At 48.8% G+C, this 23821-nt stretch overlaps 8 protein-coding genes across 8 annotated transcripts; 4 read left to right on the top strand and 4 right to left on the bottom strand.

Moving 5' to 3' along the window:
• Positions 1 to 1526: 1526 nt before the first annotated feature.
• Positions 1527 to 5287, top strand: ATNIH1004_010385 (putative RNA-binding protein; the record flags this gene model as incomplete). Its single annotated transcript, XM_033574960.1, has 4 exons — positions 1527 to 1799; positions 2055 to 2488; positions 2922 to 3168; positions 3227 to 5287. The coding sequence occupies 4 exons, from the start codon at positions 1527 to 1529 to the stop codon at positions 5285 to 5287; spliced, it is 3015 nt and encodes a 1004-aa protein (XP_033422978.1).
• Positions 5288 to 6292: 1005 nt separating this feature from the next.
• Positions 6293 to 8061, top strand: ATNIH1004_010384 (origin of replication complex subunit 5 family protein; the record flags this gene model as incomplete). Its single annotated transcript, XM_033574959.1, has 3 exons — positions 6293 to 6379; positions 6462 to 6839; positions 6901 to 8061. 3 exons carry the CDS (start codon positions 6293 to 6295, stop codon positions 8059 to 8061), a joined length of 1626 nt encoding a protein of 541 aa, XP_033422977.1.
• Positions 8062 to 8454: 393 nt separating this feature from the next.
• On the bottom strand, positions 8455 to 12299 carry ATNIH1004_010383 (uncharacterized protein; the record flags this gene model as incomplete). The annotated part of the gene is made up of 12 exons (XM_033574958.1): positions 8455 to 8640; positions 8742 to 9136; positions 9203 to 9300; positions 9357 to 9394; positions 9449 to 9530; positions 9584 to 9614; positions 9664 to 9925; positions 9991 to 10112; positions 10647 to 10738; positions 10798 to 12067; positions 12131 to 12218; positions 12279 to 12299. The coding sequence occupies 12 exons, from the start codon at positions 12297 to 12299 to the stop codon at positions 8455 to 8457; spliced, it is 2685 nt and encodes an 894-aa protein (XP_033422976.1).
• Positions 12300 to 12681: 382 nt separating this feature from the next.
• On the bottom strand, positions 12682 to 13614 carry ATNIH1004_010382 (TatD family hydrolase; the record flags this gene model as incomplete). Its single annotated transcript, XM_033574957.1, has 1 exon — positions 12682 to 13614. The coding sequence occupies one exon, from the start codon at positions 13612 to 13614 to the stop codon at positions 12682 to 12684; it is 933 nt and encodes a 310-aa protein (XP_033422975.1).
• Positions 13615 to 14611: 997 nt separating this feature from the next.
• ATNIH1004_010381 (putative haloalkanoic acid dehalogenase) lies at positions 14612 to 15355 on the bottom strand (the record flags this gene model as incomplete). Its single annotated transcript, XM_033574956.1, has 1 exon — positions 14612 to 15355. The coding sequence occupies one exon, from the start codon at positions 15353 to 15355 to the stop codon at positions 14612 to 14614; it is 744 nt and encodes a 247-aa protein (XP_033422974.1).
• A 324-nt stretch (positions 15356 to 15679) lies between these two features.
• UGA1_2 (4-aminobutyrate transaminase) lies at positions 15680 to 17350 on the top strand (the record flags this gene model as incomplete). Its single annotated transcript, XM_033574955.1, has 4 exons — positions 15680 to 15915; positions 15976 to 16860; positions 16927 to 17008; positions 17066 to 17350. The coding sequence occupies 4 exons, from the start codon at positions 15680 to 15682 to the stop codon at positions 17348 to 17350; spliced, it is 1488 nt and encodes a 495-aa protein (XP_033422973.1).
• Positions 17351 to 17494: 144 nt separating this feature from the next.
• ATNIH1004_010379 (fungal specific transcription factor domain-containing protein) lies at positions 17495 to 19499 on the bottom strand (the record flags this gene model as incomplete). Its single annotated transcript, XM_033574954.1, has 4 exons — positions 17495 to 18488; positions 18540 to 19147; positions 19220 to 19290; positions 19343 to 19499. The coding sequence occupies 4 exons, from the start codon at positions 19497 to 19499 to the stop codon at positions 17495 to 17497; spliced, it is 1830 nt and encodes a 609-aa protein (XP_033422972.1).
• Positions 19500 to 20446: 947 nt separating this feature from the next.
• On the top strand, positions 20447 to 23332 carry PMA1 (plasma-membrane proton-efflux P-type ATPase; the record flags this gene model as incomplete). Its single annotated transcript, XM_033574953.1, has 3 exons — positions 20447 to 20872; positions 20938 to 21168; positions 21218 to 23332. The coding sequence occupies 3 exons, from the start codon at positions 20447 to 20449 to the stop codon at positions 23330 to 23332; spliced, it is 2772 nt and encodes a 923-aa protein (XP_033422971.1).
• Positions 23333 to 23821: the final 489 nt, after the last annotated feature.

Below are 23821 nucleotides of genomic sequence, written 5' to 3'. Positions count from 1 at the left end.
TCCTGAATTCCACGGGGTTAAGCACTCCGCGACCCAATCATCGCTCGTGCTGGAAAGATTGATGATACAGAATCCGACCGAAAGTCAACGATCGTCCAGAACGGACTGTCATCAATTGAGACAGCTCACCTCCACTCCGGTTAGGTAGATTCTAGGCGATGGTACCAAACCACAATCCATTCTTCAGTACGAATTGATTGATATGGATTCAGCTTCATCCATAATCAAGTTATACCTTGCTTGAGAATGTAGGAAAGGTGAATCCCTCCGACACTTAAATCCGGTAGGTTCCTCGGGGCGTATCTACCCATATTCCATACAGGTACCGTCCGAATTAACTTACAGTACTGGATACTTGGCTCTTTCCAGGCACCTTACCTAAGTTAGTGCTACTAGTTAACTAACTACTATTATTGTAGGTACTACCTACCTACTTACATACCTTTTAAAAAATAGCATTACTGATGACAGCAAACCGAATGGATGCACCTGGAATTAGACTCGATGCCCAATCGATGATGATTTGATGTGGGTGGTAAACGACCGGGGTGGTGATGATGTCCACAGGTAGGTAGATCTTCAAATCTAAGCAAGTGATTAATAAAACCGCAGAAGAACAAAACACGCATAAAAAAAAAAAAAAAAAAAGGCCTGGGAGCTCAGAACTAGCTAGCACTGGCAGTTAGTAGTAGTAGTAATAGCAACAAATAGAAGTAATAATAATAAATCAGTAATAATACTTGCCATGACGCTGGGAACAGCTCCAACTTCCCAAACGAGTCGAGTCAAACTCCCTCCCCGCTCTGCCTTCTCCCAGCCGCCGCCTCGCCTTTCTTCCCCTCTCGCCTCCCACTCCCTCTCGCTTCTTCCCTCCGGTCACTCTTATTTATCTGTACAACAATTATCCTTCCTTCGTTGCTGTTTTCCTGGTCTATCTTTATTTCCTCTCCTTGCTGTTCACTCCTTTCCTTCTACAGTTGTGCCGGATTCCCTCCCTTCCCACTGTTCTCGATCGGAGAGCTTAGGGTTCGAGTTGCACCGCAGCCCTGGCCTCAGTCAACAACACCGATCGAGATCTCCGCATCTTCAGGAGCCCGCCGCTGGGTGTGTGAACCGCACCCAAGTACCTCCAGAAAACAATCCTTACTTTCGTGCGAGAATCATCGTCAGTCTGCAACTTCTAATTTCGACTCTAGAAATTAAAGCTCACGAGGCGTTCATTGTGTGTGAGTCGATGTTCCTTTCCCGAGATCTTCGCCGCCAAATCGCCCCTCAGCCCCTCTCCGACTCCTTACATTCATTGTATTTGAAGGAATACACCGCCAACCTGACAACCCGCCAACCCCTGGTTCCTGTGCCTCATTTTCAGCCACCCGGGCTTCTGGCAATTGCTTCCCAAGATACAAATACCTCTTTTTTTGAACCCACGCCGTTGCACATCCCATGCTATGAGATTGATCTCTAACTCGTTTTGGCCCCTGAATGGTTAAAGTCCAACGACTTTCGTCCTAGCCAGCCCGCCCGTCATGGCCTTCAAAAACGGACTTAGTGAACGCCTCGATGAGCTGCGATTCCCTTCTCCACGCTCGCCTCCATCCGAGTCGCCTTTTCCTGGCTATAGCTCGCTTTCCCCGGGTCACTCAAGCTTCGTATCCGCGTTTTCGCGTCCCTCGGGAGATGTTCGTGCCAACCTCCAACGTCGATTCACTACGGATTCCAGCAAGCTTTCGTCCTGGAGCTACTTGAATAATATCTCGGGTGCCCCCCAAATGCCGGATCCTCTCGATTTGTTGTCATCGGTAAGCTTTGATGACCTTTTCTATATTGCCCCTCTGAAGCCCACGTGAAACGCCGTCATTGTAGGCATGCGTTTTATCTTTCTGTTCCATGCTGGGGCTTGACTGTTGCCTTGATGGGCGGAACCCCTCATCTCCGCTTCGCCACTACTTGTAGCTGCACATCACACTTATTCCCAGCGAATATCCTACTTGTCCTTCAATGTCGTTGATTTTGAAAGATCGAATTTCAGTGAATTGTCTCTAATAGCTTCCCAGTTTGAGAAAAAGCGCCAGCACATTGAGTATATGCGTGAACAGAAACGGAGATTTGAGGAGGACATGAAACTTCTGGATCTCCAGCATGAGAAGGAAAAGCTTGAAATGGACCAGCTGGCCAAAGATCTTGCTAAGGCCGGCATATCTGGTCCAGTTAGTGAGCCCACGACCCCCCCGGAATATCGTGAGAATGGCTTCCCTGGTGGCTTCACACGTCCGACTCGCTTCTCTACTTCTAGTGTCACTTCATCTCCTGGTTTCTTCAATGTCTTTGCTCCGTCGCAGGTGACTAGCCCCCAGGGCCAAGCAAGCCATACTTCTCAGACCCCAACAACCCGTTTTTCAGTCCAATCTGTTCCTGGCTCTCGTAGGAACTCCGAAAAAGAAGACTTTAGCAGCCAGGAACCTGCTTCGCCTTTTCGTCCAGGGCCTTCGTAAGTGCCCTCCCCCCCATCTAGCCATTTCATTACCTTCATCCCTTTCACCCTGTCACATTTTTCTCATATTAATTTTTACTTTCTGTATTTCCACACTTTCACCTGTGCACTTATTTGTCTATTTATCCTTTATTCCCCTCTGCTATTGTTCTCCATTGCGGCTGAGTACAATATTCACTGGGCCTGTGAGTTGTGCCATTCGTTTTACCTCAATCAGAGTGCGTGGGGCGTGCACTGCAATGAGAGTAACGCTATATTTGTATTCTATGGTTCTAGCTATGACCATTGACTCCACATGAACCTATTGTGACCAATGGTTTATTTTTTTTGTCTCTCCCTTTTTTACCCCTTGATTGGCGTTGTCAACCTCAATATTGTCTCTGTCATGATTCACTGTTGGTTTATGGACATTACTAATTATATACGGCAGCATTCATCGCTATTCAATGCCGTCTACGGGTTTTGGACCTCAGATACGTCCCAACGTTTCTACCTTCAACACCTCCTCTAGTCTGGAATCTTTCAATGCTGCCAAGTATTTATTTCACAACGAAGACGACAGGGCTACTTTAAAAGACGAAGACAGGATTCCGACCCCAGATATCAAGAGCTACCTCAAACTCACGGATCCTGACGATAAATTTCCTACGCTGTCGCGCAGGGACGACTCGGGCTTGGTAAGGCTCCCCGTTTAATTTTGAAGGGAAACCTTTGATTTGCTGACGGGAATTCCAGCTGTCTGCTAACTCAGACGCTTTGGATCTTGCCAACTCACGCACTCCTAACCCGGAGACTTGGAACTCTCACAGCCGGCACCGTACTACCCACCAAAGCATGCCACAGAATGCCTTGAACATGTTTCGCCTCGACCAGATCGGACCTTCTACAAATGATACCAACTCAACCACGCCCAACCCGTCCAGGCATGCTAATCGACACTCCCTCGAGGCAAACATGCTTTACAATGTTGAAGGGAATCATGAGAATGTAGCTGCGAACGCGTCGTCAAATCATCCTACCTCTCTGCAGTCGTCTTACTCGACTAATGATCTTCCCACTGTCAAAGGTGATGGTTTCAATCCTGCCATCACCCCCCCAAAAACCCACGCCGAACAAATCCAGCAGCACAATACTAATCTGGGCCGAATTCCAACTACTGCTGCTACTCCTCGCCAACAGAGAGACTCCCCAGAACGTGATGAAGCAAACCTAAATGGCTCCAGAACCCAGCAAACCACTTTGCAGGCTAGCGCGACCCCTTTTGGCCCCCAGCTTACCACCACTGCGCCTGGTACAGGCACAGCTACGCCAACATCATTAGCCACTTTTCAGGCACCATTCTATGGTTATGGCATTCAGACATATATGGGAGCTCCAGTTCAAGTCAGTGGACAACTTTCGAACTACAGCCCCACCGCGTCCTATGGCGGATATCCTCCCTATGGAAACTTCCGACTCGGCGAGAATCCAGCCAAGGGAGTCGTGCCTCGCAGGGGGGGGGATAGCGACTCCGCTCAGTTGTCACGTTTTACCAACTTCCCACTTGAGCATTACCGGGGAGAGTTATATGGCCTTTGCAAAGATCAGCATGGGTGCAGGTACCTGCAACGGAAGTTGGAGGAGCGCAGCCCAGAACATGTTCAAATGATCTTTGAAGAAACTCATTTGCATGTTGTGGAGCTCATGACAGATCCTTTTGGTAACTATCTATGTCAGAAGTTACTCGAATATTCAAACGACGAACAGCGCACGGCGTTGATAAATAATGCAGCCCATCAGCTTGTCAAAATTGCTCTGAATCAACATGGAACCAGGGCTTTGCAGAAGATGATTGAGTTCATCTCCACTGCTGAACAAACGCAGACTGTAATCCATGCCCTGGAGGATCACGTTGTCGAGCTGGTCCAGGACCTGAATGGCAATCATGTCATTCAGAAATGCCTGAATCGCCTCTCGGCGGAAGATGCTCAATTCATCTATGATGCTGTGGGTGCTAATTGTGTGGTTGTTGGAACTCACCGCCATGGATGTTGTGTTCTCCAGCGCTGCATTGACCATGCTTCAGGTGAGCAGAGAGCTAGGCTCATTGCACAGATAACTTCCAATGCGTTTGCCCTAGTCCAGGATCCGTTTGGCAATTATGTGGTGCAATATATCCTGGATCTTGCAGAACCTCATTTCACTGAGCCACTTTGCCAAGCTTTCCGAGGAAATATCCCAGCGCTGTCCAAACAGAAGTTCAGCTCCAATGTGATTGAGAAGTGTCTCCGTACTGCCGAATTTCCAATTAGACGTCAAATGATTGAAGAAATGTTGGCTGGAAGTGAACTTGAAAAGATGCTCCGTGATTCTTTTGCAAACTATGTTGTTCAAACTGCCATGGACTTTGCGGATGCTGACACTCGCACTCGTATCGTTGAATCTGTTCGCCCCATTCTTCCATCCATTCGCCAGACCCCTCATGGCCGTCGTATTGCTGGTAAAATAATGGCCTCTGAGGGTTCCGGAAGGGGAAGTGCCTCAACAAGTGGACAGGTCACCCCTAATGAGATGAACTCAGCACAGCTTCCGGGCCCCCTACAAGGACCGCAGAAGCCATTCATGTATCAACACAATTCTTTCCCCATCGGAGCACAGTTTGGAGCCCAAAACTATGTACCTGCTTCCGGAAGCGGCTCCGCCTCGAACACTCCGTCTGGTGGACCTAGTGAAAATTCCTCAGGCATTTTTCCGCCTGCTGTCCAGCAATCCAACGGCAATCTTGGCGCGCAGGGTCAGTTGTATGCGTATTTCTGACCAGCTGACTTGCGCCCTGCGATTGTTGATTCTTGTTCATTGAATTGTACTCATATTCGAGATGACGCTACGATCTTCATGACTTACGGCCAACTTGACACATTGCCAGCCAATTAGGATACCATGTCAAGATCTCTATCTTCATGCAAATCTCTTTGCATCTTGAACGACGCTTTAGGGCTATATGATGTGGTTCATGATAAAGGGATCTAACTGCTATTACGTCTTGTATTCTTGCAACACTTTGAATGCTTTTGCTTTTCTTGCTTTTTCTACGCCTGAAACGCGATTAGTCCCGTTTCTCTTTCTTTTCATTTTGCAATGTTACTTTCCCCTATTACCTTTGTGATCCTCATCCTATCTCGTCCTAGGCAGGACGGATGCAAAGAATGTTGTCCCATAGCTGTTTTTTGCCCCCTACCCTCCTCACCCAGATAATTGACCCCCCAACTGTGCTTTTACCATTTATTCCTTATTGGTTATTTCATTGTACTGTTCTATGCCTTACGTCAACATAGGGAATTGCATATCCCTACGGCTGATAACACTGCCATTCTCGACTGTTGGACAAAACATTGGACTGTCAACTGAGAAGTGACTGCACCACTGATAGGGTCTCAGCCTGTCTCACAAGGTCAGACTTATCTGTGTCAGCTTTCCTTGCAATTCATGCATTTTAGGGTGACGATCGATGCATGGTTTACGATTCATTATCATTTTGAACATGGTCCCAACAGCATTCGGTAGAATAGATGTACCCATACATTTAGCAACTAAAATGAGCTATTCACAATTGTTCCCTGTCAATAAAGTTTCACAATTGTCTTACACTGATTTTGTAATCGTAGGGCTCAAAGAGTGTAGAGGACCCACCTTGTATAGCAATCAGTAACTGTAGGGCACGTGACCTCATTTGAAGGGCGCGTCGTTTTGCGATCCGCACCCATCGCGTCTTCTCGAGGTTGAACCTCTTCTTGCTGCCGCCTCGACTTCTAGGCTGTCCTTATGTTTCCGATCGAGGTAACTCGCACCCTCAGCCATCAATGGCCTTGTCGAGAGCTTCAAATTAAACAGCTCGGTAGCCTTCTTGGTGTATGTTTCCGTTATCGTAATGCTGTCCTTCGATGATGAAAGTGATGAGGGTGAATTTACTGACTTCTCGCTCTCTGTTTAGCCTAAGGTCCCTAGCCCATCAACGGTAGTTGTCCATGGCATATCCGAAACATGCAAGTCGACGATTGTCCGTGGCGTTGTCTCCTCCCTCGAAGTCCCTCACGCCATCGTTCGAAGTACAGAATGTATTACAGGCCGCCATTTGTTGACAAAGATACTGTGGGCTACGCTGGAGGCCCTGGGTCAAAAGGACGAATGGGAAAAATACGGGAAAGGACGGTGTGAGCATGTCAGTTCTCTTGCCGTGCTCCTGGGCGAATGCCTCACCTCAAAGCCGACGGGCGCAGTTGAGAAATTTGTCTTGGTTTTAGATGGAATCGATAAGCAACGAGAAGCACCTCAAACACTATTGGCTGCACTAGCAAGGTTGGGAGAAGTGGTAGGTCTCTTATCGACTGACTTGTGTAAACACCATGATAATAATTGCTGCCCGTCGGCAGATACCGTCTCTCTGCGTTGTCTTGATTCTCAGCTCAACTCCACGGCCTTTGTTTCTTCAGGCTGCCGGCGTCCCACATATCAGCTTTCCACCATATACGCGCAAGGAAGCAATTACTATCATGCTGAAATCAGGACCACCGCCGGTTGCCAATCTCTCGGACGAAGCATCGTCTAGATTATATCCACATTTTGTTTCGGCTATCTACGATTCTCTGATTGGACCAACCGCGGGCTCAATTCCCAATTTTCGGTCTCTATGTGTCAAGCTCTGGCCACAGTTTGTATCTCCTATTAGCAATGGCGAAGCACCGCCCGGAACCAGCTCAGAGTGGGACTTCTCCCGGCTTCTAGTCAGGAATCGAGCACTATTTCGGCGCCATGGCGAGGCGGCTCTTGTACATCATATAGTAACTGATGAAGAAACCCCATCTGTCAATGGGTCAATCTCAAAACCGTCTCTGGCGGCCATGTCCGGCCCTTCACCTCTTCCGTCATTACCATATTTCGCGACCTTGATCTTGACTTCCGCATACCTAGCTTCCCACATCCCTCAAAGACTCGACACAATCTTTTTCTCCAAATTCTCGTCCTCCTCCTTATCTGCACGAAACAAACGTGCTCATCATAGAAGACGCTTGAAAGTTTTGTCGCAGGCCCAAGCAGAAGACAGCCGGGTGACCACACAAGGTCCAGCAACACCAGGCAAAAAAGGCAAAAGACAAAAGACCCGAATCACAAAGTCGACCCTTGAATCCGCCTTTGCCACCTCCTCTGCTACCACCTCCGCCGCTGGTGGAGCTGCTGGCGTTACCGGCCCATCGACAATCCTAACAGCTCGCCCTTTTCCTTTAGAACGATTAATCGCTATCTATCATGCTATTGACCCCAACCCTCCTGCAAACCCCATCCGCCAGGGCGCTGCATCAGACGCAATATATGCGGAGCTTGCTACGCTGCGTCGATTACGGTTGGTTGTGCCCGCCTCCGGCCGCGATAGCGGGGGTCGCATTGGGCTGGGATCTGGTGGTGCAAGCAGTGGTAACACATCAGCTGATGCTGGAGAAAAATGGTGCGTCAATGTTGCGGGTGACTGGATTGGAGAATTGGCCAAAGGAGTCGGTGTTGAGGTTGGGGAATGGCTGGCGGGGGGGTTGGATTAGAACCCGCCCAACTAACACTAATCCCGTGTATTGTACATTATATGACGAAAAGTATGCTCTTCTGAGTCTTTCATTTTCCCTCTCTCTCTTTCCCCTTCTTTCTTTCTACTTTTTCTTTTTTCCGGATGACGTGGTACAAGATGTAATCACCATATCCATTGGTCCACTGTAGCTTGGGCGCAAACCAATATACTAGGAATTTGAGGGCCATGTATGGACCCATCTCCCGGCTCAAAGCAAATGGAATTGATGGGATGCTGGTATTGATATTTCGATAATGGCGAATAGACTTGCGCGCCGGTTTGAAGAGAAAACAATTGAATTCTTTGGTCGTCGGAAGCTACAACGCCAAGTAATATTAGTAAAAAGACTGGCGAATATCAGGTGGGAAAGTCAAGAGGGATCAAACCAACCGCTTGCAAGAAGTCCTAGTTCAGAACTGAGGTCAAAGTCAGGTATGAAGCCGGGGGTATAGTCTGGAAAGGTGAGGTAAGGCTTCGTCGACGTATGGTGCTTGTTATTGGGGTTTGGGTTGCGTTGGAGACCGTTCGGGGGGAAGCGAATATCGTACATTTTGAGCTGGATGTACACACATACATATCAGCAATCGCTTTCCTTTCCGCTTGAGATGTCTCCCCGTATGCCTAGAGATACGGGAGGTCAAAAGAGAAAGGACCCACCGAATTCAGCCCTCCAACGACAATGCGATACTGATCAACCTTTCTGAGCTTAGAAATGGAATGAGTATGTTGTAGTCGAGTTGCGGTTCCTCCGCTTCGAAGGTCATGAAGAAATATTGCGGAGTCTTGGAGACCTGCGGCGATTACATCGCAAGATAGCCATTCGACACTGGTGACTAGGGCGTGGGAGGAGTCTACTCGTCGGTGGAGAATTGGTTTCCCCGTGAATCGATCATTGGCGAATGGCTTCTTTGATAGGGCCCAATTACTCCCGTAGCCTTCAAGCGTGTGCAAACCGTCGGATGTTCCGATGGCGAAGACGGGTTTGGTTCCCTCTGGACATGCTGCAGAACACCAGAGTGAGGTCGCTGTGCGGATGCGGATGGGATGTGAGACTGGGATGGATAGCCAACAATCAGTTGGCGCTTTCTTTTGTTTTTTCCTTGCCAAGGTTGACATACAAGATGGCGGCCATCGATAATCTCCACATTCATCCGGATCGGGTAACATTCGGGGTGCCAGGAACGACTCTCCATTTGGCCCGCTATCCATAGTTGCTCTAAACTCCGGTCAGGCCCTGAAAGTGGGGTATTATGAAGTGGATTTGGTTCTCACAATAGGTACCCGGTATGACTTAATGAAATAGACGAAAGCTAAGGCAAGATATGTCAGTAGATATAGGTGCATTAGGTTGGTTGAAAATGTACCCTGTACGGCTCTTTAAAGAGCACACGTTCCATTGTGCGGTTATACGTCCAATCGTCCTGGTCACAATCGGGAAAGCATACACTAATGTAACGATAAGTAAAGGAAAGATATGGTTCGATTGCAAATTTACTCACGAAACTGACGATTCCCCACCACGATGGCCGCCTTTAATGGCAATCAGCAGTAGCCTCAAGAAGCAACAAAGGCAACCTACTCGCAACCAAGATTCCAGAGCGCTTATTGCGCAAAACGTGCCTAATTGAATATTCATCTGGCCAAGGCTCAAATTGATGTAACTGGTTCCGACGGAGCTGACTCGCATACAGCAAGCCTCGTTGCTCCTGTCGAGCACTATTTGAAACATTACAGGCTTCGACGTCCCTCATGATACTAAAGAGGGGATTTTCCAGAGAAGTTGCTTTTTTGATCTTCTCCCTGGCTATTTTCTTCGTCAGGTGAACCTTCTTTTGGCGCCTCTGTGATTAAATTAGCCACAATCAAAATAATAGGCGTCCAGGAACGCAGGCATCTTGGTGACAACCTCATGGTCCACACGCTTCCGCTTGACGGCATCCTTGGAGTACTGCGCTCCGGGCGCGGCTTTGTGATTTGCCTGGATTTTGAAATACTTCTTCTTTTCGGGATCTGCTGTACCATCAACATCTGGTCACCATGTAAGTAATACACAGTTGGCCTACCATAGTAAAACCCCGGAATCTCTCGATTCATGTTTCCTGACGGGGGATTTAGGGTAGACTCCGTAGACGATAAGGAGATGTGTTACTCGAAGAAAATATAATAATAATAACAAATCCCAACTTCTTCCAACCTGCAAGTTAAAGCTCAACTCATTGGCAAAGGGAGGCCAAATATTAATAGTTCTGCTCTTTTCCTCATAGTCTGGATACGTAACTCACTCTCAAGAGGACAGGGGGCATAGAGATCAACTTTCTTCGCTGGCTGGTAAGGGGGAATCTGCGCGAAGGGTTGAGAGAGCAACCACAATCGACGCCGATATTGAAAAAGTCCTTGGTGGCGATGACGTCCTCCGTATGGATTACGTCATCCGCCTCCATCACTAGTTAACTTTTTGTATACAAATCTGCATCTCGCTTCTTTTTCCCCCTCATCCTAAATTTCATTTTTCCATTATCATTTAACCCATTTTTCATCCTGTCCTCTTGCCTTACTCAATACCTCCAATGGTAATACTCTTCACATGAATAAACTCGTCAATGCCATATTTGCTCCCCTCCCGACCAAACCCGCTTTCCTTGACTCCGCCGAACCTGCCTCGGGATTATCAGCAAAACTATTCTAGATCCTAGGGAGTCATAGAGGAACTTACGGAGAAGCAACATCACTAATGATGCCAGTGTTAACACCTACCATACCCACTTCTAACGCTTCAGCCACGCGAAAGACGCGTCGGATGTTGCGACTATAAATATAGGCTGCTAATCCAACCTCGCAGCGGTTTGCAAGCTGGATAACCTCGTCCTCCGAGTCAAACGCAAACAGTGCAGCCACAGGACCAAAAGTCTCTTCGGATGCGACTCGCATCTCATGGGTCATACCTGTCAAAATCGTCGGCTGGATGAAATTCACTCCTAGATGATTCATGCGTTCACCACCCACCAGGACCCGCGCCCCTTTGGACTTGGCGTCTTCGATATGCGCTACTACTTTATCAGCAGCGGCTTGGTGGATGAGTGGCCCGTGGGTGACGCCAGGCGCGAAGCCAGGTCCCACCTGGAATTTGTTGATGGCAGTTGCAAGCTTCTCAGCATACACGTCATAGTGTGAGCGATGAACATAAATGCGATTGGCACAAACACATGTCTGTCCGGTTCCCCGAAACTTTGACTGGATTAGCCCTGTGACGGCAGTGTCCAAATCTTCTACATCGTCAAATACTATAAAAGGTGCATTCCCTCCCAATTCCCAGGATACTCGTTTCAACGTAGACGAGGCTTGGTTCATGAGAAGCTTGCCTACACGTGTGGACCCCGTGAAAGACACTTTTCGAATCTTAGGATGGGTTGTAAGTTTGTGGCCGACATTCACCGCATTTTCCTGCGCTGTGAGAATATTGATTACTCCGCGAGGGATACCTGCGCGGTGTGCTAGCTCAGCAAGGGCATTGGCGGTAAATGGTGTTTCCCCAGGACTTTTTGCGACAACTGTGCATCCTGCAGCTAGTGCCGGTCCGATTTTGCGAGTTATCATCGCAGCTGTAAAGTTCCAAGGCGTGATTAGGCCACAGACACCAACTGGCTCCTTGATAGTAACAACACGGTTACCATGGACAGAAACAGGGATGCTGTCGGCATACAATCTAGGGGCTTCTTCACTAAACCACTCGATAAAGGCGGCTGCGTAGTTGACTTCACCCTTGGCTTCTGCATATGCTTTGCCATTCTCCCAGGTGATCAAAGTAGCTATGTCGTCTTGGTTCTGCAAGATAAGCTCGAACCAGCATCGCAGCATCCGAGATCTTTCTCGAACCGGCGTCTTACGAAAGTATTCGAAGGCGTTTGCTGCCGCATTTATAGCTATCTCTGTATCGACGGAGCTGGACTCTGGACAGGTTCCAATCAGTTTTTGAGTGGCGGGATCTGTCCGTCACTGCAATGTCAGTAAAATGGACGCTGAGTGCAACGGGCCTGCAATAATCTCACCAAAGACCTGGAAAGTCTTGCCGGACTGGGCGTCAACCCATTGGCCATCAATATAACATTTGCCGATAAATAATGATTTATCTTTCAGCTAAGGATGAGTAGTCAGGAGGGTAGGCTATGGATTGAAGGGATACTTTGTTCAACACACCTCGGGTACAGTGTGATCCATGGAGACGTCCGATGCACCTACGATGCCTATAAACCTTAATGGAAGACGAACACAAATTGCCTTGAAAGAGAATTATGGCTATACAAAGTCAGTCAGAATCAATGGGTTTAATATTTGCCTGTGTCCTTTCACCCGGTCCGGTTGACCACTACTCGGGCCGAGTAATTTGGATGCTTTGCCGGGACTGTTTCAAAACTGTACCTAGGAGCTTGGGTTAATTCTCCTGATTTCTAAGGCTATTCATGCTTTGAAGCATGGCTTGTGAACAATCAAACAAGATAGCCACCTGACTTGTCAAAGTCAATATAAGGGTTCTCTTTTTAAGTCTATCTTCAGTATTATATATTGTGTACTGTATCTCTTTATATCTCACATCACCCAACTACTTCTGAACACCCAATCCGAACATACGGACACTGTTATTCCACGCTGCTTGAGCCACTTCTTCTACCGGTACCCCCTTTAGCCCAGCCACGACTAGAGCTACTCGTTCTATGGTACAGCTCTCATTCCGACTCTTGACCATCTGTCCGGCTATGAATTTGTTATGCTTTCTTGACGGAGGCAGAGGCCGAGCGGTTGCCAGGTATGGAGCAATTTTTTTATCGTTACTTAGTACCTCACACCACGGAGCATCTGTTTCTAAATGCAAGCTTGTAAGGGGAATATGGTGCACCATGTCCAGCTGTTCCTCTGTCCGGAAGCAAACACCATTGACACTAATATCAAGGCCGAGTTCCACCAGTTGCTGCATTTCTTCCCTGGAACCGGTAAAGGAATGCACCAATCCGCCCCGTGGCAGCTTGGGCAGATATGGCTGAATAATATCAATGAAATCCGAGCATGACTCGCGCACGTGTAGGAAGAGAGGAAGCTGCATCCGGACAGCTATATCTAGCTGATCGCGGAATGCCCGCTGCTGGGTGATCTTGTCGGCGCGGTCAAGGTACTCATAGTCAAGACCGATCTCTCCAAATGCTGCAAGCGGCGACGGCTGCTCTGCCAGAAGTTCCTGGCCAAGTTTCTCAAGGCTCTGCAGATGTTCGACCCCGTCCTGGCCTTCGTATATCTCTCCGGCGTGATACGGATGCACTCCTAATGTCATTGTGCATACGTCAGGAAGCTCCCTCACTACCTTGAGGTTCTCATGAGCTCCTGCAAGTGTCATTGTGGTAAGCATGACTTTCTCGCAACCATACTCCTGGGCCCTGTTCAGCACCGCGCCAAAATCAGGGTCATGGTACTTCTTGCCACGATAAATGCCCTGAAACTGGTCTGCTGTGAATGTCACGGCAACCTGCACAAAATGCAACATTAGTGTTTGCTCCCGGAAGCTAAAGGAGGCGGAGAACTTGCATCTGCAAATCGAAGAGACGATGATGTTGTCGTTTGGACCATGGTGCTACGACTATATGCTTCGAGTCCGATGCAAATCTGGGGGCGCTGAATATATCGCTTGGTAACCGATGCTTGGAGTGAAGCTTGAAGGTGGTTGAGACGTGCGCACGCCAGCACTGCCAGTCTACAGAATGTTCGCCACTATTGCGCCAATCCGTCCACCAGCTGTTCACAATGCGAAGTGGAGAGGCCAAAATTACTCGGGTACATACTCGGGTACATGTACCCGAGTAGCCGGAAGCCAGGGGACCACTTTACTGAAATAGGATCCAGCAAGTCCCCACACTCGATAGACAGACAGAATCGAGACTGTGCGGAGTCAACCATCTAGACGAGCAAAAAATACCTCATGGCGCGCGATAAATGCTGCCCAGAAACGGATAAGCTGAATGGTATGGGAATAGTCGCCTCGGCGAGGTATAAACCTTCTATCGTTTCTCAACCTTTCTCCCTGCCCGTAGATTGAGATGGAATGGATCCCCTAGCAAAGCATAGCTCAATACTGCTGCATTGGCACTGTCTCCATGCCTCGTCAGGGTCACAAGTATGTTCCACAAAGAGCTATCGATGCAATAAAATCTTTGTTAAAGCCTGGATTCTGTATATCAAGGACCCCGGGGCACTATTCTTAGCTATCGTCAGATCGAGTGAACTGGGCCTATACAAAACTGGGGGTTCCACACTGTTTACCTGGGCGACACACTTGACTCTGACAAGCACATGCTGGTGCATCTGTTCTTTACACTTGCGTACGGGTTGTTTTTGTTCTCTTATTTTCCCTATGTACAGTACACATCCCTCCTACAGGAGAGCTGTTGGAACAGTCCAATATAATGTTCTCTTAATGAGTGTCAATTCTGTTGTCTCAAGAATCGTGCTGGTCATTGTATGCTCTGCTAAAGTAGCAGTGGAGACTATTTTCTTCCTTTGAGTTCCCCTCCACCCTGTTTTCGCTTCTCCACTGCGTCAGCCATATCTCCTAAAGTATCAAACTTCCAATCGAAAACACTCTCAGAAAGATTCCCCATCACAGCTCCCGGTCTCTCAATCCAGACTGATTTGATTCCCATCTTCCGGGCTGGGTGATGATCATGAAACTGACTCTGAGCGGTCTGAAGCACCTCTGTTGCATTCACACTGAACTCCGCCTTGACAGCTTGCAGCATATGCTGAAAGTTGCGCAAGGACGGCTTATATGAACCGACATCCTGTGCCGTGATCACAAGATCAAACTTCACACCCTGCAAGCTACCCGCAGCTGTTTTCTCAAACGACTCCCGGTCAACATTCGACAGCACCACCAGCTTATAGTGCTTTCTCAGCCGTTTCAATGCATCGACTGTATCCGGGAAAGCAGGCCACTTTCCGACTGATGTACCAAACACATGACTTTCTTCCTCGCTTGGCGGGCTCAGACCCAGCCGTGCAGTCATCTGCGGGTGCACGGCAGCCAGCAGCTTGGAGTATGGCAGGTCCGGTGTTGCTGCTTGTTGCGTCCGCTCCAGTTCATGATATACGTGGAGGATGTGCTCACGAGAGAACTGAGCTCCGTTTTTCGTCAGGGTCGGTTTGAACGCCTCCAGCACGCCGTTTTCCCAGTCAATTAGGGTGCCGTAGACGTCGAAGCAGAGAAGGCGGTAGTCAGATAGTTGCGCCATCTTGCAGTTGATTGACTCTTAACTTAACTTTCGAGTTAGTTAAATGGTTTTCAGTGTAGAATGACCTCGTGTTTCACGCTCCTCATGGGCCTGCGTGGGGTTTATATCGAGACGTTGGCCGGTCGTCGTTCCGGGTACATGTACCCGGAAGGGCAGCCGGGAGGCAGATCTTCGATGGTCGGTCAACTCGGGCAAGCTTCTCCATTTCTCGGAAAATGGGCTCCATATTATCCCGGCTTCCTACAGGCCTAGGGATATACTATCCCGGTCCGGTGATTCGAAGCTGGTGGCAATGGCGGGTTGTATAAAACTCCCACTCCAACCATGAAAGCACCCGGGCATAAATCAATTCAACACCACTCGCTCTGGCTCAACAGCGTTTTGGATACTTGTTTAGTGGACAAAATAGAAAATAGAGACGTTATGCCTGAACTAGCGCCCTCCATGCGCACCGCTGTCCCCGGACCGCTCACTAATAGCACCAAGGAAGAGCTGGATACTGTCTTTGATGCTCGCACGGTACAGATGGTAATCGACTATGACAGAAGTTTTGGCAACTAGTAAGTTGTTCCATTCCTGCAAGACTTGAGAAACCGCTGACTTGAGTACTCCCAATCCAGCCTAGTTGACGTTGACGGAAATACGTACCTGGATGTGTACGCCCAGATTGCCTCGATCCCCGTAGGATATAACAATCCCACGTTAGTTAAGGCAGCACAGTCGCCTGCCATGGTGTCCGCTTTAGTCAACCGTCCAGCAATTGGCAATTTCCCCTCTCATCATTGGCTAAACCTCCTGCGTCAGGGTCTCATGCGCGTCGCTCCCAAAGGGTGCACACAAGTGGTCACTGCGCAGTCTGGATCTGAGGCCAATGAGCTTGCCTTCAAAGCCGCCTTCATGGCATACCGTCGGCAGCAGCGAGGCTCTGCAACATGGTCCGAACATGAGCTTGAATCTGTCATGAAAAACCAAAGCCCGGGAACCCCCGATTTGGCTATTCTAAGTTTCAAGAACTCCTTCCATGGTCGAGGATTCGCCAGTCTGTCCGCTACGCGCTCCAAGTCGGTGCATAAGATGGACATCCCTGCCTTCAAGTGGCCACAAGCTACCTTTCCCCAGCTTAAGTACCCATTAGAGGAGTATGAGCAAGAAAACCAACATGAAGAGGATCGCTGTCTTCAAGAAATCGAACACATTATCGATTCCTGGCATTGCCCTGTGGCAGGGATTATCGTGGAACCCATACAAAGTGAAGGTGGTGATAACCATGCCTCTGCACAGTTCTTCCAAGGCCTCCAAGTCATTACTAAGGCCCGTGCAATCTATCTTATTGTCGATGAAGTCCAAACTGGTTTCGGAGCAACGGGCAAATTTTGGGCTCACGAACATTGGGAGCTAGCCTCTGCCCCCGATATAGTCACATTTTCCAAGAAGGCGCAAACCGCGGGTTACTTTTTCAGTGATCGAAACCTCCGTCCAGATAAGGCGTACCGTCAATTCAATACGTATGCTCCAATCTACTAAGATTACGAGGACGAATATATTTGCTGACCATATGTTTCACGAACCAGCTGGATGGGCGATGCCGCACGAGTCATCATGTCCAATGCCGTGATTGATGAGATCCTCACCAAGAACCTGGTTACAGAAACTGTAAGTAGTTAGAATAAGAAAGTATATACGCCTATACAGTCTAACCAACCGTCGCAGGCGCGTATTGGCGACATTCTCTATGAGAGAATAGCTGACCTAGCCAATCGATATCCTAAATATATCAAAAATCTCCGTGGCAAGGGAGAAGGCACCTATATTGCCTTTGATACGGTTGATTCGAGCTCCCTGTTGAAGGAAATGCGGACTCTGGGGATAAACATTGGGAGTTGTGGCATATCGACCATTCGACTGCGGCCGATGCTCATTTTTGAAGAAGCCCACATTCGTCTGCTCTTGGAGGCGTTAGAAACAGCGTTTTTGAAGCTGGATGGGTCGGCGTAATGGTTATAAGAGTAGCCCAGTCCCAGCCTCGTCAATGTGTCTTGTTATTGCCCACATAAAGTTGTATGGCAAATTCTACATTAGAAGCGGAAAATAAATCAGATAATTACTAACTACTCTGTAAAGTTGATAAATGGCTTCAGCTCAGGTGGGCCACTCAGCAGGCAGATCAAAGTCATCCAAGGTAGGGATAGCCGCAAACGCATTCAACTCTTGGGGAAATGATGAAAGAAAGCCGTCGAATGAAGGCACACTGCTGTCCAGATCAGGGATCTCGATATTCTCGTGTCCAAGTTCAGGAAGAGGGGGCGAGGATAACGACTCCACACGCCAGAGTTGTGCCCATCGTCTAAACTGTTCATATCCAGTTTCCGAGACGGCGGGGCCTGGTTCGGTTTCGCTGGGGCTATCGAGTTGCAAGCGAGCTCGCTCTAGGGCCTCAATGACAGCGACTTCAGACCGAGCCGACTCGAGTCCAACACACATTTGTCGAATAAGTACCATGCCACGGGCCAAGGCATTGCATATTTCCTCTGAGGATCTGGTGAGCCTTTGAGCAATGAGGGCCAGCAGGGCCGCTCGACACGAGCTGAATTCTGTATACGATACTCGTGCCAGGCCCACAGAGTCATGCATGAGCTGGCAGAGGTCAATTATTCGGAGACAGGCCCGTACACAATCGCCTGATAACATTTTGACAGTCTCAGTACGGATGTCGTCGGTGGATTCCTGGGCAGGCGACTTTGGCTGCAAAAAGATAAAAGGACGGCCAATGTATATGGTAGCTGTACTGTAGGTGAGCTCCAGATGCACATTGCAGCGGAAAAGAGGTCCGTTCGGATTGAGATCACGGCAATGGACCTCAAAAGGCAAGGAGGCCCACCAGTCGCATAGCTCTTTTCGGACGGCTCTCAGCTCCCGGAGATGGTGGGTTTGGCGACTTGGTGAGCATTGTCTCAGCCGCAGGATAATCCGCGCTAATTCTCCCATTTGATCAGTCAAGTATATATTGGCAGTGATGTTTGGTAGACTGGAGATGCCGTTGGTGAACTGCAGGCCATTGACCTCGGTGGGCATGTCAGTGTCGAAGTCAACTCGTGATATGGATACAGGTCGCCCATGAAGTATACTAATCCGGCTAGAATGGAGGTCAGTGTGATTTCATTTGTTGGGTCACTTCTTTTCGTACCTTTCTAGTGAGTATGCGGACCACCAAAGGCGGTTGCGCAACTCGATAGTAAGAGGATCTAATGTAGCTCCCGAGTATTTGCGATGCATGCCATTTTGAATAGCCATTTTAATCGCAAGGCCGAAATATGTGTACGCCAACCCCGATGTATCAATGGGTAGGGTGTATACTCCGAGTAGCAAGAAAGCCTGCACGGTTTCTACGGATGCAATCGTAATCATATCTGGAATTAATCGACACGAAAATCGGTAGAGCTCCAAGCCAATGTGATCATCTGGAATCTCTTCCGAGAAGGGAGGATTAGACTGTCCTGGTTTAGTCTGCATGTAAGCAAACTGAGTTCCAATTGCAAATGCCATAAGAAGGGTGCAGATCCAGCCAGTGTCATCAATAGTTAGTGGCCCGTCGGTAGTGTAATAGAAATCCATCTTTTGGCGGAATGTGGCTATGTCAAAGTAGAAATAGTTGGTCTGCGCGAACTGAACGAATGTATCTGTAAGGAATTCAGCGACATTTCTAGGCGGGAAATACATCATCGATGATGTGACGAAGGAGCTGGACGATTGTAGGCCTGTAGCGCGGAAAAATCCATCAGTTGTCTCTGAGTCCTGCACATTTTTGTCAGTAGTAATTTAGGCTAGTTTCAATTTGTGGAGATATGCGTCCTGCTGTCCACGTACATGACCAAGGCTTTGCAACCTACGCCGAATCATCTTGGAAAAATTCCAGTGAGATAGTTCTCCTGAATAGTCTACACTAAGTTGTCAATTGTAGATCATAGAAAACAAGAAGCTTGCACATACGCATCGTATTCATGGACAATGGCTCCAAGGAATAGCTTTCTGACAGACTTTGGCCCCCTAAGTCACCGGCATCTTGGGACCTCGAGTCGTCACGGTCTTTCTCCAGCGCATCCGCGATTCCTTGCAGATCGCTGGTGGTAAATGAAATATCCCCCATGAAATGTCTAATGATCCGCCTCATATGCCTCTCCCTGCCTAGTGGGCCGGATTCACTAAGACAGGAAAATAAACTATGAGTCAATTGACTTTGGTTTATAGTCGAGACAAGTTGATAATCACCTCGATAGGGAGACACGTTCCGCCCGCTGGGGTTGAACACTCTCAAACCGACAGGTCCTCCTATACTGTTGGCAGCGTGCACAGGGCATGCCACCTTGGCCTACGACATCGTTAACAAATGAAATCAGCACTTGTAAAGGTCTAACCCATACACTTTTCTTTATGTTGGCGACAGGGAAGACATCTGTAAGAGCCACGTCAGGGCCACAATCAGCCAAGCCTGTCTTTGTAGAAATTCTTGGACAAAACCTACGCTTGAACGGCTCTCTTACGCTGCGCGTCGGGGACTCGCGGTCTTTTCTGTCGACCACCTCGCCGAGATTGTTCTTGATCCATGAAGCCCAATGGCCGGTTGATGGTTCATACCTCTGATTGACTAGGGACGAAGAGAAGAAGAATGAAGGGAAGATGAGACGGAGGGGAAATGATTGGAGGACGGCCTTTGGACGGTCCACCTGAGGCACCAAATCATGTGAGGAGCGCTGCCCTATTGAGGAAAAGTACTTTAATAATTGAATTAATTATACCGGTATGGATGGCAAAGGGAGGGACATAAAAGAGAAAAGAAGAAAAATAATAGCTAATACCTTTCGAGCAAGTTCTACTCTATGGCTCTTTCCATGAGTCCAGCTTTTCCCGACCCATCTTTCCTTCCTCACCCGCCGCTGCCTTCCCATAAGGATCACCTCTACTTTGGAGTTACTGTTGTTTACTCTCATGTTATTTCACCAGTATCATTTGTTCTGTGATATTGGATAACCTCTGTCTATACCTTATAGAGACAGATATATTCCTCCCATCCTTATCCGGAATCATCCTCTCACCATGCTCCTGCGAAGTAAGTCAGCCCCAATGAGGGTTTCTCAAGATCGCAGTAAAACCAAGAATCCTCCGGACGACTTGGTAATCGAAGAGATCAAAGATGAGATTACTGTTGGAACGTCGCTGCCCAATATTGAAGAGGAAGAGGAGGACGAGGGAGATGAGGACAAGAATATTGACACACTCATTGATGAACTTCAGTCCCTTGACGGCCACAGTGATACAGATGACCCGACTCTGGCGGATGCATGCCAGGCTCCTAGTGTATCCGAGGAAATGCTTGTGACAGACAACGTAACTGGACTTAGCGAATCGGAAGTTCTGCAGCGCCGGAAAAGATATGGCTTGAATCGGATGAAAGAAGAGAAGCACAATCTGATCCTGAAGTTTCTGTCCTATTTTGTAGGTCCTGTTCAGTTTGTCATGGAGGTATGTGTGCCGGATATCCTTTCGTGTTGCTACTCGTGCTTTGAACTGAACCACGCACGTCGCAGGCCGCGGCCATCCTGGCAGCTGGCCTGAGAGATTGGGTCGACTTCGGTGTCATCTGTGCCCTGCTCCTGCTCAATGCATCAGTAGGCTTCATTCAAGAATTTCAGGCTGGTTCTATCGTAGAAGAGTTGAAGAAGACACTAGCCCTCAAAGCAGTCGTTCTGCGGGATGGCCGCTTGACGGAAGTGGATGTAGCTGAGGTTGTACCCGGAGATATGTTGAAGATTGAGGAGGTATCGTGCCTAATGTACTTTTACTGGCTCAGTGACTAATTAGTTGCAGGGCACTATTATTGCCGCCGATGGTCGGGTGCAATCATGCTTTGCTCTTCAAGTGGACCAATCCGGAATCACTGGCGAGTCCCTCGCTGTCGACAAGCACAAAGGAGACACCTGCTATGCATCATCAGCTGTCAAGCATGGGAATGCATACCTTGTGGTTACGGCGACTGGCGATTATACTTATGTCGGGCGTGCCGCAGCGTTAGTTCAGGCGGCCTCGTCGGGCACAGGCCACTTCACCGAAGTTCTGAATGGCATCGGTGTTGTTTTGTTGGTATTGGTCATGTTAACTCTTCTCGTGGTGTGGGTATCGTCGTTCTACCGATCCAACGACATCATTACTATACTTGAATTCACTCTGGCCATTACCATCATCGGGGTACCTGTCGGTTTGCCAGCCGTGGTAACCACCACCATGGCGGTCGGTGCTGCGTATTTAGCGAAAAGGAAGGCCATTGTACAAAGATTATCTGCAATTGAGTCTCTTGCTGGTGTTGAGATTCTCTGCTCCGACAAGACCGGCACTCTGACTAAGAATAAACTCTCCTTGTCTGAGCCCTATACAGTGGCGGGTGTCGACCCTGAAGATCTAATGCTAACAGCATGTTTGGCGGCTTCACGCAAGAAGAAGGCCATGGATGCAATTGACAAGGCATTCCTCCGCGCGCTCTCCGATTATCCCAGAGCGAAGGCTTCTCTGACACAATACAAGAAGCTGGCTTTCCACCCGTTTGATCCGGTTTCCAAAAAAGTCACAGCGGTGGTCCGATCTCCCCAGGGAGAACGGATCAAATGCGTCAAAGGAGCACCACTCTTTGTCCTTAGGACCGTAGAGAAAGACCACCCCATCCCGAGTGAGGTTGAGTCCGCGTATAAGAACAAAGTATCCGAGTTTGCGTCTCGTGGCTTCCGATCGCTCGGAGTAGCCCGCAAGCGCGATCAGGGCCAGTGGGAAATCTTAGGTATCATGCCTTGCTCAGATCCCCCGCGACATGACACAGCCAAGACAATTCATGAGGCTAAAAGGCTGGGTCTGTCGATTAAGATGCTGACTGGTGATGCCGTGGGAATTGCCAAAGAAACGTCCCGGCAGCTGGGCCTGGGCACCAACGTGTACAATGCAGAGAGGCTGGGTCTTGGGGGAAAGGGCACCATGCCCGGATCAGAGGTCTATGACTTTGTCGAGGCTGCCGACGGTTTTGCAGAGGTTTTCCCCCAGCACAAGTACAACGCTGTTGACATCCTACAGCAACGTGGGTATCTGGTGGCTATGACTGGCGACGGAGTCAATGACGCTCCATCTCTCAAAAAGGCGGATGCGGGTATCGCCGTGGAGGGCGCCTCCGACGCAGCTCGGTCTGCAGCAGACATTGTTTTCCTGGCTCCAGGGCTTTCGGCAATCATTGACGCCTTGAAAATCTCCCGCCAGATTTTCCACCGGATGCATGCCTACGTAATATACCGCATCGCCCTGTCACTGCACCTGGAGATATTCCTGGGCCTCTGGATTGCTATCATGAACGAGAGCTTGAACCTGCAACTAGTTGTCTTCATTGCCATCTTTGCCGACATTGCAACATTGGCAATTGCCTATGACAATGCACCCTATTCGAAGACCCCGGTGAAATGGAACCTGCCCAAGCTCTGGGGGATGTCTGTCCTCTTGGGCATCGTCCTGGCCATCGGCACGTGGGTCGCGCTGTCCACCATGATATCAGGAGGCGAGGGAGGAGGAATTGTGCAAAACTATGGGAAGCGAGATGAGGTGCTGTTCCTAGAGATCTCTCTGACGGAGAACTGGCTCATCTTCATCACGCGTGCTGAGGGCCCATTCTGGTCATCAATTCCCTCGTGGCAGTTGACAGGGGCTATTGTGGTTGTCGATCTTGTGGCGACTTTTTTCTGCATTTTCGGCTGGTTTGTCGGGGGACAGACTTCAGTGGTTGCCGTGGTGCGCATCTGGGTGTTTTCCTTTGGCGTCTTTTGCATCATGGGAGGCCTCTACTACCTGCTGCAGGGCTCCACCAGTTTTGACCGGATTATGCACGGCCAAAGCCCTCGAGGCCATAGAATCAAACAGCGACAGCTGGAAGACTTCAGTAGGAAATCCCCTTGACCTGGATGGTTTGGCCCAAGCTAATATATCTGTTTACCAGTGGTAACGATGCAACGGATATCAACACAACACGAGAAGAGTTCGTTGATAGGTACGGAAAATGCACCCGTGTTTCGTGTGGAATGAATGGCCATTATCTCGTCTATCGATTGCAAACGAGGTAACGCCTGTATGATTAATATCGTATGTCATATTCCATTTCTTTGAGAGTTCTGTTTCCCCAGGCCGTTCAGTTTGGTCGATCTAGTCTGTCTCTATTATTTCTGAATCCGCTCCGGACTGAAGTTGTCGACGCGAGTCTCGCGACAGGCGAGAGAGTACGGGACAAGCGGTCACACGTTGCAGGGGGAAACAGAGGGAAGCCATGGATGGCTCTTGGTTAAGGAATTAAGGTAATGCATTATAGACTAGTTCAGAGACTAAATAGCTAGCAAGAAAATCCCCACGTACTTCCGTTAGCCGGAGTCCTTCCTTCTTTATCGCTGGGTT

This window comes from Aspergillus tanneri, assembly GCF_003426965.1.
Source record: "Aspergillus tanneri strain NIH1004 chromosome Unknown AapTan_5_pilon_pilon_pilon, whole genome shotgun sequence".
Lineage (NCBI taxonomy): Eukaryota > Fungi > Ascomycota > Eurotiomycetes > Eurotiales > Aspergillaceae > Aspergillus > Aspergillus tanneri.
The sequence above is the reverse complement of the archived record's forward strand: the minus strand, read 5'-3'. Positions and strand labels throughout refer to the sequence as shown.